This window comes from Corythoichthys intestinalis, chromosome 6 (assembly GCF_030265065.1).
Source record: "Corythoichthys intestinalis isolate RoL2023-P3 chromosome 6, ASM3026506v1, whole genome shotgun sequence".
NCBI lineage: Eukaryota > Metazoa > Chordata > Actinopteri > Syngnathiformes > Syngnathidae > Corythoichthys > Corythoichthys intestinalis.
In genome coordinates, this window is record NC_080400.1 from 47,031,091 (window position 1) to 47,046,413 (window position 15,323).

The following is a 15,323-nucleotide window of genomic DNA, read 5'->3' on the forward strand; positions in this document are numbered from 1 at the left end:
TTTTTTTTTTATTCATACAAGTGTGTTTTACATAGATTATGTTAATGGAAAATGAATTAGTGTCCTAGTTTGAGGGAATGAAGTGAGATTCTAAAATCAACACACGACCCTCGTGATGGATAGGGAACAAATGATCTTTATTGGAAGTCGAAATGCTCACAGGGTTGACTGATACAAATCCTTTTCTCCTTTGGTTTATTTTTTGATTGCAATAACAAAATGGGCCCCCACCTGACAACAAAGTCAAACTAAAGAATGATCTGCCTGCACCTCTTCAGCTTTTCAGGCTGTGGTGCTCTGCATGCTGCTGCTTCTGTCTGTTCAGCCGCACTGCACCGCAGATACATATTGCAGCCCGAAATAATAGAACACCGAGCAAGTGAGTGCCATTTATTGCTTGTTACTTTAACATGTTTACTGATGTTTAAAAAAAAAAAAAAAAAAGGAAAACAAAATATATTCATAACATTCCTCTATTTGTCACAGTTAAACACATCATCAACTCACTTTCCTTCCTAATTCCGAGCATCCATCTCTTCATCTATGCATTCCTCCTCTTCCTTTCACTCACATCATCAACTTCCCTTTTCCCTCCTCCCACTCTCCCCTCCTCTCAGCGGTGGCGGCGTGACCGCCTGAGTCAGCTAGCTTCACCAGTGAGTGAATGCTGCTACTGAAGGTTCAATTTCCTGCTGAGAAACGTTTGTGTGTGTGCAGCTATGAGTGGACACAGATGGGCGGGCGAATGAGTCAGAAAGGTTGCCTTCCTCTCATCACCATCCTTCGCTCCTCTGCTGCCATGGAGCTCCGGCTGGCTGAATCACAGCAAAGTCTGCAGAAAGGGCTGAGGTAACACTGTGTGTGAGCTTGAGGAGCATTCGGCTTAAAATGTAGAAAGCACAAACATGATGTACTAACATGCATGCAGCCTTGTGTACTGGATGTGTGTGGGACAATATTGATTGTGTGTAAATCAAGCATTAACTGCTGGAGGCCTAGTGGGTGGTGGTGACTTGCTCATTATCATGTTTACTAGGTGTGCGTTACGAATGCACAAATGGCCCAAATAACAATGAGAGTCACTGCAATTACATTATGCACAGATGCATTTTTTTTTTCCAGTGGTGTTAGTTCCTCCTGTAAAACATTGCGCTATGGAATAATGTGCTTCCTACATAATCTTGCTGAGTACTGGTTTCAAATGCTCTGCGAAATAAAGCAAAAATATCGTAATTTTGGGACTGCAAGGCGCACCTGACCACAAGCCGCCAAATTTGACACAAAAACGGCATTTGTTCGTAGATAAGCCGCACTGAACTATAAGCCTCAGCCGTCCTCACTGTATTATCGATATATACACCAAAAGATATTAACCGGTAACACTTTATTTGCCAGCGGCGTCATCAGACTGTCATAAGACCAAATGAACCACCATGAAGCTTTGAATCAATTGGCTGCAAGGCTTCATTTGGCCATCACTGCTCCCTTGAGGGAGTTCGGTTAACATCTGCTGCTACCAGTTGCCAACACTGTTGTCGTCCAACATGCCTCCTAGCATGCAATGCAGCCATACAGATGTTAATAACAATCAAAATACATGTTCTGTGCCATTTACTTCAGTTACTGTTCCGGTTGTTTCATTCATTGCTAGTTATGGTATTTGTTAACACTTTATTTGACAGTGGCGACATAAGACTCTCAAAAGACCATCATAATTATGACATGACACTGACATGGGACTTAATAAATGCTTATGACAGATATCGTTTTGTGTTACCTGGCAAATTATCTCACTTTTGAATGGATGTAAAATATCCAAGCTGGAAATAAATTGAGTTAGTTACATAATTTGGTGATGATAATCTGTCATTTGCATTCATTAATGCTCACGATAGTGTCATTACTATGACGGTCTTATGGCAGTCTTATAACGCCACTATCAAACAAAGTGTTATCTATTAACCCAATAAATCAACAAAATAAGCTGCTCTAGACTATAAACCGCAGGATTCAAAATGAGGGAAAAAAGTAGTGTTTTTTTGTCCGAAAATTATGGTAACACCTAAATCAGGTCACCACCATAAAAATATTGTATCTAAAGACTTTAAGTCAGAGTCATCCTATATTCGAGTAAGCATCAATACGTTTGAGTTATGTGATCATACTCTGTCATAATCAAAACTCAAAACCTTCATAATTTAGAATAGAATAGAATAGAACAGAATAGAATAGAACAGAATAGAATAGAGTTTATTTGTGATTATACATAGTACAATGAGATGAAAAGCAACTCCCTCTCTGCATCGAACAATGAATTAATGTCTTATACAAATAAATAACATAAATAAAATGAACTAAAACTAAAAAATAAAATAAAACAACTAGACAGTGTACAGTGATGAAGGAAGTACAGTGTTGATGTTGAAATAAATAAATAGATATGATAACCAGGAATCATTAATAGCAGCAGTCCATGATAATAGTAGCATAGTAGCACCAGCGACAATAATGCAACAAGGTCATTGGTTACATGTTTGCATTTAGAGAGTTAATGACTCTGGGTTAAAAACTATTCTTCCACCCTACAAGTTTGCTTGGCAATGTTTAATATGTTGTTTCATAAAAGTATATTAATAATAATAATGAAAGAACAACAAAAACTTTATCTTCTTTCAAACAGAATGGTTGACTTACTTTCCACAATTATTTTTGTTTTTGCTTTTTTAAAGCGCAACTCATTGTTTTCATGAGACAAAATTGGAAACTTGAGTTAAGGACTTTTTCTGACTTTCAGTAAGCTTCAGTTTTTCCCCACTGCTTCTCAAAACCTTTCAGCGGTGCATTTGTTTAGCATTAAAGATCATCTAGAATGTCAAAGGAAATCATCTTATTGATTTAATCAGTCAAAAAGGGATTATTACACTATAGTTACAGATTACCGTAGGTATCTTGGATCTAGCCATGCCAGTTGAAACAGCAGAACCATTAATTACTAACCACCCACTAACCATTTTGGTTATCTCTTGCTATTAATGCAACACAATTTACTTTTTGTGCAACTTTTATGTTTAAAAGCCCGTTTTGACATTGGGTATGTTTGTGAGTAAATTGATCGTTACTATTTTAGCAGATATACAGAAAAAACAGTAAGTCACTTCTGCATTTTTATACCTCAATTTTTGTTTTGTTTTATGTTTACAAGAGGGATTTTTCTAATGTAAAATATGCTTTGACTGCATAAAAATGTGAAAACACTGCAGTAGCCTGTTTTTAAGAACCAACTCAATCCCTCCCTCAGGTAGATGAGTTCATGTTGAAGGAGTATGGATAATGTGTGCAAGAGAAGGTGGTCATCAGGCTCCCAGGCCATGGTGTTTCTTCACACACTTGCATTATCCTGTGCAGGTAAAGAACTGCACGCATTCTATATGCACACGCATACACATACCTATAAACACACAAATGCACGCACACATGCGGATTGCATAGTACATATGACATGTATAAAATTATTAAACTATAAATTAGTTGACATTATTTTTTATTATTTTACAATTTTTTTAGATAAATATTTAGGGGAAAAAACTTCTGGTTTCAATGCCCACAGGTGCTGTTGAACCTACCTCCAAAATTGACGGACATCGTCAGACAGCAATGACATTAAGAGAAAACATGATACACAGGTTCAACTGTCATTCAGAAGGCTGGCATCCGCATGCACCAATCTCGCTGAGCTGGTACCTGAACGGTGAGCGGCAGAGGTCACTCTCTGCCAGAGGTGGTCTGGTGATGTCACCCCTAAAAGGCTCTAAGGGCAAAAAGCTTGGAGTCAATCACAACAGCACATTCTCCCTGTGGGCCAGAAAATGGGACAGAGAGCTGGTGTGTGTGGCATTAAACCCCAAATCCGGGGAGAGCTACAATGCCACAGTCACACTCAATGTCCAATGTGAGTGGCAGGGAACTATTTATCTACTCTTCTCCTCCAACGACAATTTTACCTCTGCCAAGGACAAAGCAAGTCTGTTAACTGCTAAACATTTTACAGGCATGTACAGGCATTCATGGAAAGCATAACATTTTGATTTGAGAATAATTTTGGAGTGCATCAAAATGATGTCAACATTTGATAACTTTACCCTCTTCATTAATATTTGAAAACATGACTTTCTATACTGCCTATCCTGAGTATGTTTGGAGTCAATCCCAGTTGCTGTCCCTCACAGCGGACAATACGGACTGGTCACAAGCCAATTGCTGGGCACATGTAGAAAAACAACCATCCACAATATACAGTGCCTTGCAAAAGTATTCGGCCCCCTTGAATCTTGCAACCTTTCGCCACATTTCAGGCTTCAAACATAAAGTTATGAAATTTAATTTTTTTGTCAAGAATCAACAACAAGTGGGACACAATCGTGAAGTGGAACAACATTTATTGGATAATTTAAACTTTTTTAACAAATAAAAAACTGAAAAGTGGGGCGTGCAATATTATTCGGCCCCTTTACTTTCAGTGCAGCAAACTCACTCCAGAAGTTCAGTGAGGATCTCTGAATGATCCAATGTTGTCCTAAATGACCGATGATGATAAATAGAATCCACCTGTGTGTAATCAAGTCTCCGTATAAATGCACCTGCTCTGTGATAGTCTCAGGGTTCTGTTTAAAGTGCAGACAGCATTATGAAAACCAAGGAACACACCAGGCAGGTCCGAGATACTGTTGTGGAGAAGTTTAAAGCCGGATTTGGATACAAAAAGATTTCCCAAGCTTTAAACATCTCAAGGAGCACTGTGCAAGCCATCATATTGAAATGGAAGGAGCATCAGACCACTGCAAATCTACCAAGACCCGGCCGTCCTTCCAAACTTTCTTCTCAAACAAGGAGAAAACTGATCAGAGATGCAGCCAAGAGGCCCATGATCACTCTGGATGAACTGCAGAGATCTACAGCTGAGGTGGGAGAGTCTGTCCATAGGACAACAATCAGTCGTACACTGCACAAATCTGGCCTTTATGGAAGAGTGGCAAGAAGAAAGCCATTTCTCAAAGATATCCATAAAAAGTCTCGTTTAAAGTTTGCCACAAGCCACCTGGGAGACACACCAAACATGTGGAAGAAGGTGCTCTGGTCAGATGAAACCAAAATTGAACTTTTTGGCCACAATGCAAAATGATATGTTTGGCGTAAAAGCAACACAGCTCATCACCCTGAACACACCATCCCCACTGTCAAACATGGTGGTGGCAGCATCATGGTTTGGGCCTGCTTTTCTTCAGCAGGGACAGGGAAGATGGTTAAAATTGACGGGAAAATGGATGCAGCCAAATACAGGAACATTCTGGAAGAAAACCTGTTGGTATCTGCACAAGACCTGAGACTGGGACGGAGATTTATCTTCCAACAGGACAATAATCCAAAACATAAAGCCAAATCTACAATGGAATGGTTAAAAAATAAACATATCCAGGTGTTAGAATGGCCAAGTCAAAGTCCAGACCTGAATCCAATCGAGAATCTGTGGAAAGAGCTGAAGACTCCTGTTCCAACCTCACTGAGCTCGAGCTGTTTTGCAAGGAAGAATGGGCAAGAATGTCAGTCTCTCGATGTGCAAAACTGATAGAAACATACCCCAAGCAACTTGCAGCTGTAATTGGAGCAAAAGGTGGCGCTACAAAGTATTAACGCAAGGGGGCCGAATAATATTGCACGCCCCACTTTTCAGTTTTTTATTTGTTAAAAAAGTTTAAATTATCCAATAAATTTTGTTCCACTTCACGATTGTGTCCCACTTGTTGTTGATTCCTGACAAAAAATTAAAATTTTATATCTTTATGTTTGAAGCCTGAAATGTGGCGAAAGGTTGCAAGGTTCAAGGGGGCCGAATACTTTTGCAAGGCACTGTATATACTGTACATTTTGTTGATGTAGTCTTCCATTAAACTTTAATGCGTGTTTTGCGGATAAACAAACAAACAAACAAACAAACAAAAACTACACACAAGCACAGGGAGAACATGTAAACTCCACGCAGGAAAGCTGCAACTGAGATTTCAACTCAGAACTGTGAGGCAAAAGTGTTACGTGTCGTGATCAGGCAGATATCAATAATGCATTGTTTTAGTTTTGACCATCATTCCAATCAGGTGTGGGAACCTCTGGGGACATCTCGATATGTTTGATACAATACAAGGCTGACGATAAAGATTATCTTTTGATATAACGATGTAACAATTATCAATAAATTGGGTATGGAAACAATCTACAATATTTTACTACTACTACGTCTACTATAATCAGGGGTGCACATATTTTTTTTGCCCAGGTTCTCAGAGGAGGACCTGGAGATGTGACTTGGTCCTCATTGAGCTTGAGAGCCGACCCGCCTGTTGCGATAAATTTATGACAAGCCTTACTTAGAGCCAATTAACTTTAATTAATTATATTAACAATTAATGCTTGATTAACATCAACTGGCACAACAAAATTGCCATTACTTTGAAGTGAAATGTAAAGAAATAAAAAGCACCAATTCAAAATAAAGGGCATTATGCGACTCCCACATTAACTCCAAGCCTGTTTAAAAGTGGGATGTCCTCCTCATAAGACCTCATTGAACGTGCATGTTTAGCTTTGTAAAATGCGAGCAAAAACACGTTTGTCAGTGCATGTCGCTGTTCATTACCTTTATTTCGCCCTTTTCCGCCACTTGTCCATAGGGCGAGTGGGGTCCTGTTTGACATCGATAGTTTGCTTAATTGCCACATGCTCTGTTTTTTTCGTGCTTTTCAAAGTTTGGATGGCTGAAATTCTTTGACCCTACATAAAATGTGCTGCTCTTATCGGCGACATTGGGATTCTCACGGCACATTTTGTACCGCATTTCCGTGCGAGCATCATTTGCTTCTAGCCATGGTACCTCCAGTAGCCACTTTTCAGCAAAAGTCCTTTTTTTCGGTAGCTCCGGTGATGTCTCTGTCGTCTGTCTGTCTGTCTTTTGACGGGGTCGGGGAACACGGAAGTAATTACTCAGTGTGGCCTGCCTCTTCGACATTTTGAGAAGTTATTTTCTCGTGTCCGCCGCAAATACAGTGGTCAGCCATCGGTACGCAAAAGCGTATGGAAACCGTTGAGGGCCAGCGCGTTTGTCTACGTCCAGTACGCATGCGCGCATGCGGACCACTTATGTGCACCCCTGACTATAATATTCTACAAAACAACAATTGAAGAAAAAAACAAGCTACAGTATTTATAAATGCAACAATGAACAATGTTTATTTTAAGCAATTTTGCAGACAATCTGTCAAAAACTGTCTCCCTCATAGAATATGAGAACATTTCAGTGCAATATTTATGTAAATAAATACAGCAACACTATAATATAGCAGCATTTTCGTAAACCATTAAGTCTTAACATAGACACTTGTCATGGAAAATTTCCATAGCAACCTGTTGGTTCTATTATTAAACAGTGACACCTCTTTAAAACGATATATTGATTCTTGGCAGGAGCATATCGATAATCTATTGGGATCCTAATTATCATGATGTACGTATCACATATACTCTCACATCTCTAATACCAATGTACTGTCTGTGGTAAAAATGTGTAAACGTTTGCAGGTACGCTGCTACAGAGTAACTAATGCACAATGGGCTTGGAGTGAAGATAAATAGTATGCTGTGGTTAGCGGGGATCCATAAAATACGGTCCGCAAGCCTTCATAGCACTGCGGGTGATTTTAGACAGCAGGATTTCAAACTTCACACTCCAAATCTACCATACTTTCCAGATTATAATTTCAATTATTCCAATTCATGTGACTTTTATGAAGTGCTGTATTCAGTTATTATTAATAAAATTGTTGATTTTATTATTGTTTATAGCAACAGGCCTACTTGCAATTTGTATTTTTTCACTCAATTTTGCCAGTGTCAACCACCATGCTTCTTGAGTTTCTAACCTTGATATTTCTTCTTCTATACAAGAATAGGAAATCTGTTTATTAAAATACAGTCGTACCCCTTCTTACGAACATCTACATAGGAAATTTCAGGTCAGGTTTACACGCCTCAAGGGGAAGATTGTTACGAAATAAATTTCAGGATAACAAAGGCAAAGATACAGTATGGCTGGTACATGCAGCTCCCAGAGTTTACTGAACATAACATACTTAAAGCTGCTCTGCCATTGGCTATTGTATAGCATTCCTGGCATCCAATTGGCTAAGAGGGACCTCTATGTGTATGTGTGTATCCTAGCGTCCTCTTTATTCGCCTCTCGCATTCCAAGAGCTTTACATGAGTTCATTAACTTTTATTATTTACTCTGTTCTTGGTGTTTTACATGATGCACAACTCTGATTTTATGTTTATTGAGCAACAATCTAATTGTAGCATGTATTTGTTACATGTCTTGATGCATTTTTATGCATTATAAAAAGATTTATGTCTGAATATTTGGGGACTTGGAACAGATTAGGGCATTTACATGGAAAATGTAACTCTACATACAGAAATTTTAAGTTACGAAACTACTTCCAGAACCAATTAATTTTGTAAGTAAAGGTACCACTGTATAAACAAAGCGTTAAGTACAGTACATACTACTTATGCAAACACCTAGTAACGATAAACGATGTTTAATAATTTCTACAACACAATAGGGCTTGATAATGGTCAGTTTCATCGGCATCATACAATTCTGTTGTCCGGCCTACCCCATCACAGTTTGAGGACCCCTACTGTATAGGCTAGCAGTTGGCATGGTCTGTAATCTCTTCTCTTTAACTCTTTATTTTTTAGTTCAGCCTGAGATCCTCAGGGTCAACGCACAATCCAGTGAAACCTCAGACCCTGGCCTTTTGTTAGTACTCTTTGCTCTGGTTCAGTCCAACCCACCTGCAATCTTCACCTTTGCGGATCAGTCCGGAATGCTGCTGGCTAACACCTCAGACATCCTCATCATCGACTCGCCCCATTACCCCTGGCTGACCAATCACACACTGAGGCTCACTCTCAGTAGTTTATCAGGAAATATCTCGCTGAATGCCACTAACAGTGTGGGCACAACGCAAAGCAATATCACACTGACAGGTAATTGGCGGTGGGAGGACAAGAGTTATTGTATTGTATCTAACGTACTTTTTTTTTTTTGAATGGCTACTGTCTCTTCTCCAGAGTTCCTTCAGTCTCGTGTGGAAGTGCCAATGCTGGGAATTGTAACTGGAGGTTCCATGGCCTTCATGGCCCTTCTTATCCTCAGCCTGATAGTCCTCTGCCTCATGCAAAAAACTACAAGCAAGTCCATTGGTAAGACATGATTCGGTCCCTTGTGTGCTTGTGACAATGCTTTAGTAGTGCAACATACTTTACTGTATTTTCTGTTGCAGATGAACCTGTGGAGATTCTAATGACTAGGAAAAGGTGATTTTATTTTCAGCCAACAATTCTGAGTACCCGCCAAATATTAATGTCATTATATCCAACGTTTTTACTTTTACACTAGCATTTCTAACATTTTTTTATATCAGCTCAGTGACCACTTTAGTATGCGAACATTCTGTTAAAAGCGTCTCTATGACGAGGTTCTGAAGATTACGATTTAAATCCAGGAATTCCAGTTGAACTAGGTAACGCATTGCTTGACTAAACACCTGTTTTGGAATTTGTAGTTCAGCTCCTTATTGGGGATCAACTGCGTTCTTTGTACATCAACTCAACAAGTGTAAAAGTACTTGATGATCAGACGTACTGGGAATGTTATTACCAATTAAACATACTTTCTTACTATCAATCAGTGCTATACTGAATCTCCGTAAAGTTGGCCCCACCTTCAACCCCTCAATTTGATTAAAAATTGTGTCAATCGTTTGTGCTACATTTGTGCTTGTTTGTGCTGTAAAAATTTTCGTTTGTGCTGCTATCGTTTTTGAGATACTAATTTCGAGTGATGAGGTCATGCAGCCCCCCATTTATTGCAAAATGGACCCGAAACGGGGCCATTCATTTATGCTCCGTTTGTGTTGTAAAGTTTTTGTTTGTGCTGTTATCGATGTATAGATATTGAGATATTAATTTTGAGTGATGACGTCAATCGCAGCACCTCCGTCGCGGCTGACGAATCGTACCAACTCTCTCAATAACAGAAGGGCGTACCAACAACTAGGGCAAACGTAGCACAAATGAATGACACCCCTTCGGGTCCATTTTCCAGTAAATGGGGCCTGCGAGTCATCATTCGAAATTAATATCTCAAGCCCCCCATTTACTGCCCCCCATTTGACGTCAGATTGATCTATAAAAGAAAAATGATCAATATCTCATCATCGGTAGCAGAACAAATGAAATGTTTTTTCAGCACAAACGAGCACAAATCCAGCAAAAATGAATTACATAATTTTTCTATAAATTTCCATTTGATAGGGGGACCAACTTCACGGAGGTCTATAGACTGTACATCGGCGCTGTAGGGTTTCCCTGTCCTGATTAAAACAGATTCGTGTCATTGTATGAATATGTTGTGTACCCTCAACTGACTAGTATCAGTTGAACTTCATTTGTTGTGTCTGTGTTATCGACACAGTGACTCAACCAGTTTGAAAGCAGAAAGAACTCACATCCCGAGAGAGAACATGTCTCTTCCTTCCAATATGCAGCTTAACGACCTTATGACTTTAAAAAAGGGTAAACTATTCATCATATTATGTTTTCTACTCATTATCAAACATATTAATTGCACAGTTATGCAAACATCACATGCTCCTCCAGTACTACGGTTTTATCCCACATTCCAAGAACAGGTACAGTGAGTTAATTGAGTGTGAATCTTTATTTGTCTGTCTGTGACTCAGTAATTGACTGTAGACTGGTGTAATTGTAAAATGCCTCTCGCCCTAAGTCATGAAATTAAAGTCCACTTCGCCCATGAGCACCGTGAACGTAATAGGCTACAGAAATATTAATTTTAATTTTAAATTATTATTAATTTAATGTACTAAATTATTAATTTCAAGAGGTTTTCACAGTAAAGTTGAATTAAACAATGATTTGTCTTTGCATACATATTTATTTTGAAATCTATAATGGATATAAATCTACACACCACTGAGTTTTTGGGATGTGAGAGAAAACCGAAGACAGTAATGCCTCGACATACGGTCCCTTCGACACACGATCTTTTCGACATCCGACGTAAAGTTTGACTCGCTATTTTTTTCTTCATCTGATGACATGATCGAAATACGCCGATTTATGACAGTGCCACAGTGTCTTTTGCCGCAAGACGGCCGTACGGCGGATTTTCTTGAGAGAGAAATCAACACGGGTTCCAAGAAGGTTAGTGCAGGTGGTGAATAAAGTAAAAAGGTGAAGATGGAAATGATAGAAAAATATGAGTGTGGTGTGGCTCGACAACACTCCTCCTCCGACCTTCGTTAACCAGTCTTCATAAGTTAAGGTGACAATTATAATTGTGGTACCATTGCCAAAGAGACCGCCAGCTTTGTCTGTTTTTTAATTATTTATTTCAGAACTCAGAACACAATTCACCTACTGTCCGCTGCAGGTACCAGCAACAACAGAGTGTTAAAAGAGAAAGTAAAATTTTAGCTGCACCTTTCTTACGTTACGTTCAGGAACAGCACGCAAAACACGTCCGCCACATAGGAACCTGATTCATTACATTATTACAGGAATTATTATTGTATTACTTTTCCAATTTTTATTCATAATTTATTTGTTTTGCCATGAGTAATTGCCATTTCTTATGGTACCAGCAGTATTTATAACGGATTTAGTGTAGGTTTTCGGGCTGTTGAATGACTTAATGGAATTATGATGTATTCTTATGGGAAAATCCTGCTCGACATACGACCATTTTGATTTACAAACAAGGTTCTGGAACTAATTAACTCCGTATGTAGAGGTACCACTGTACTCTGAGAAAACCACACAAGCACGTAGACCATTCAGTATGCAGTGTATATGTATATTTATATGAATATTCCCAATAATAATGTAATATATTTCCATTTCGTATTTCCTCCATTGCTACACTACTCATATGTTGATTTCCAAAGCTCGAGAGAACACACAAGTCAGTGGGGGAGAAAAGAAGAAAAATGAGGAGGATGAAGATCTGTCTTTAGCCTATGCTGCCAGAGGTCAGGTGGCACATTCGCATTTATTATTTTAAGATGTGTGTCTTTAATGGTGCTGTCCTCTTCTGCCAGGCTTCGCCAGATATCCAATGGTGGGCTACATCTACAAAGTGAATAGCACAAGCAGTGAGGAGATCTGGCTCTGACTGACCTTAAAGACGACACTTGGCTATAAATTGCATGCATGACTAATATAACAAAGAATCTGCAACAGTTATTCATTACACAGCCATCAAATCAGCATAAAATATGTCTCTGGATCATACAAAGTATCACTGCTTCAACATAAGTGAAAACAAAATGTGTGTGAACTCTAAAAGTCATGTGTTGTTATACCATCTATAACCACTTCTTCATAGTGTCCTATTTCTTGCTGTTATTACTGGAATGCATTTATTCTGCTATGCATATTCTAGAATATCCAAGGCCATGTACTGTATGTGGGATTTTACAAATTAATTGAGAAAAAAATATATTTATACATGTTATATAACATGACATGCACTGTATATAACTCTGCATATGTACATGTATGCATAGAAAACATGGTATGGTATTGAATAAAGTGAACATGAATGATGATCCGCCTGGAGTATGGCCCAACTAGAATCCACGAGGGGGTGCTAAAAATCTTTTTGTTTCCTTCTCTAGTTACGCACTTGTGTCAAGTGATCAGAGGGGGGACGATTGTGGCTATTGTGCAGTACGTGAATTTGAAACGTAAAACTATATGATTTATACGTTGCAATACGTTGTGTGTATAAAACATTGAGCCTTTATATTGACAGAATTGGAACTGTAGAATAATATTCCATGTGTTTGAAATGAGGGGATATGCACAACGTGTGAGTGAGCAGACAACCAGGTGCTTTCTGTTTGTGGCACAAAAGGTTTAATGCAGCAGTTGAGACAGGAAGCTTGTGTGTACTGTGGGTGAACGTTTTTGCTTCATGTAAAAAACACATCTAATTTGGAAAGCTGGTTGTATGCATTTTGCCACAAATGCAAAGGGGAAACAATATTTATGAGTCATGATGAGAACACACATCCTGATTTTGTATTTGCGATACCAGATAGAAGTGTTCTTTTCAGTTTCCAGTATAATTATGCCTTTGATAGTTATGAACTAACTTGAAAGGTATCATTTTAGATGTATTTCTTCACTTTTTATTTTATTATTATTTTTAAAGTTAACATTTCTTTCCCTTTGCTGTCGCCAGGAGGCACATTGGAGTGTATGTGTTTAAAAAATCTGCCTCACAGTTCTGAGATCAATCCAGTTCAATCCCAGACTCATGCTGTCAGGCCCCAAGCTGGGCAGAGGCCCTCAGGGGCGCACGCGGTATTCCAGGCCCTCGTCATGACGTCCTTTCGGGGCATGCTGAACAGGTTCGTTTTTGTCTATCTGGACGACATATTGATCTACTCTCGTACGCCTGCAGAACACGAGCAGGCTCCAAGGCTCTTGGAGAATCGCCTCTACGTGAAGGCAGAGAAGTGTGCCTTCCATGTCTCGCAAAGGTGACCGCTGTCTCTCAGTGGCCCAGGCCGGGCGACCAGAAACAGCTGCAGCGCTTCCTGGGGTTTGCGAACTTTTACCGGCGATTCATACACAGCTACAGCCAGGTAGTGGCCCCTCTCACGGCCCTCACTTCTACCAACACTCCATACCGGTGGTCGGATGCCGCCGAGACTGCCTTCTGTGACCTTAAGGCCCGCTTCACGTCGGCTCCTGTGCTCGCTCATCTGGACCCCGCACTGCAATACATTGTGGAGGTGGACGCTTCTGAGCTGGGGGTGGGTGCTGTCCTCTCACAGTGTAGGCTGGGGGATGGGAATGTACACCACTGTGCCTACTTCTCCCATAGGCTCACTCCTGCAGAATGCAACTACGCCACTGGGGATCGTGAGTTGCTGGCGGAAAAGTTGGCCCTGGAGGAATGGCACCACCTGCTGGAAGGAGTACGACATCCATTTGTGATTTCGACAGACCACAAAAATCTGGAATATCTCAAGCCAGCCCGCAGGCTGAACCCCCGTCAATCCAGGTGGGCCATGTTTTTTAGCTAATTCGATTTTGTCATATGTCCCAGGCTCAAAGAATGGGAAGGCTGATACCCTGTCCCGCCTGTACCAACCCGTCGATTCCAAAGAGGTACCCGCACTTATCCTCCCACCATACTGCATGGCAGCTGCAGCAATGACGGACCTGGAGGCCGAGGTTTTGGCGGCTCACGGCCAGTATCCGGACCCCCGACAGGCAATGCCGAGTGATCTGTTGTTTGTCCCTGAATCACTCCGCCCCAAGGTGCTGGAATGGGCACACACCTCCCGCCTGACTTGCCACCCTGGCATCACCCGAACCTTGGCTGTTTTGTGCCAGCGTTTCTGGTGGCCAACCATGAGGGAGGATTGCCGGTCCTTCGTCTCTGCCTGCCACGTGTGTGCCCGTAGCAAGTCGACCACCAAGCCGAGTTTAGTCCTGCCCCTCCTGTTGCCGATACCAAGCCATCCTTGGTCTCACATTGCCATAGACTTTGCAACTGGACTCCAGTCATCTTGGGGTCATACTGTCATTTTGACCATTGTTGACCGTTTCTCCAAAGCTGCTCACTTTGTCGCCCTCCAAAAACTCCCCACAGCCAAGGAGACCGCAGATTTACTGGTCGAGCATGTGTTTCGCCTACACGGGATTGCAGTCGACATAGTCTCAGACCACTGGCCCCAGTTCACCTCCCACGTCTGGTCAGCCTTCTGCTCCACTCTCGGTATTGCTACGAGCCTCTCCTGTGGCTTTCACCCCCAGACAGATGGACAGTGTGAACGCGCGAACCTGCAGCTGGAGGCAGCGCTCCGTTGCACCACCAAGGCCCGTCCGACTACCTGAAGTGATAAGCTGCCCTGGGTTGAGTACCAGTGTTGGGAGTAACGCCGTTATAAATAACGCCGTTACGTAACGGCGTTATTTTTTTAGTAACGGGGTAATCTAACTAATTACTTTTTCTGCTGTTACAACGCCGTTACCGTTGCTGACGGTCAAAAGCGGTGCCTTACTTATTCTGAATAAATTGAAGAAACTACCACTCTCGACTCTCTGCTCTGTTGATTTGTCATCCAAGACTTGGGGTGCATTCAGGTTCGAGAATAGCGCACGTACTT

The 15,323-nt window shown here is 40.7% G+C and overlaps 1 protein-coding gene across 1 annotated transcript; it reads left to right on the top strand.

The window, feature by feature from the left end:
• Nucleotides 1–597: 597 nt before the first annotated feature.
• LOC130917054 (transmembrane protein 25) lies at nt 598–14,397 on the top strand. Its single transcript, XM_057838110.1, has 11 exons — nt 598–849; nt 3,299–3,405; nt 3,608–3,949; nt 8,809–9,099; nt 9,184–9,315; nt 9,396–9,429; nt 10,589–10,689; nt 12,084–12,167; nt 12,237–13,961; nt 14,033–14,126; nt 14,258–14,397. The coding sequence occupies exons 2-9, from the start codon at nt 3,324–3,326 to the stop codon at nt 12,308–12,310; spliced, it is 1,140 nt and encodes a 379-aa protein (XP_057694093.1). The 5' UTR covers nt 598–849; nt 3,299–3,323; the 3' UTR covers nt 12,311–13,961; nt 14,033–14,126; nt 14,258–14,397.
• Nucleotides 14,398–15,323: the final 926 nt, after the last annotated feature.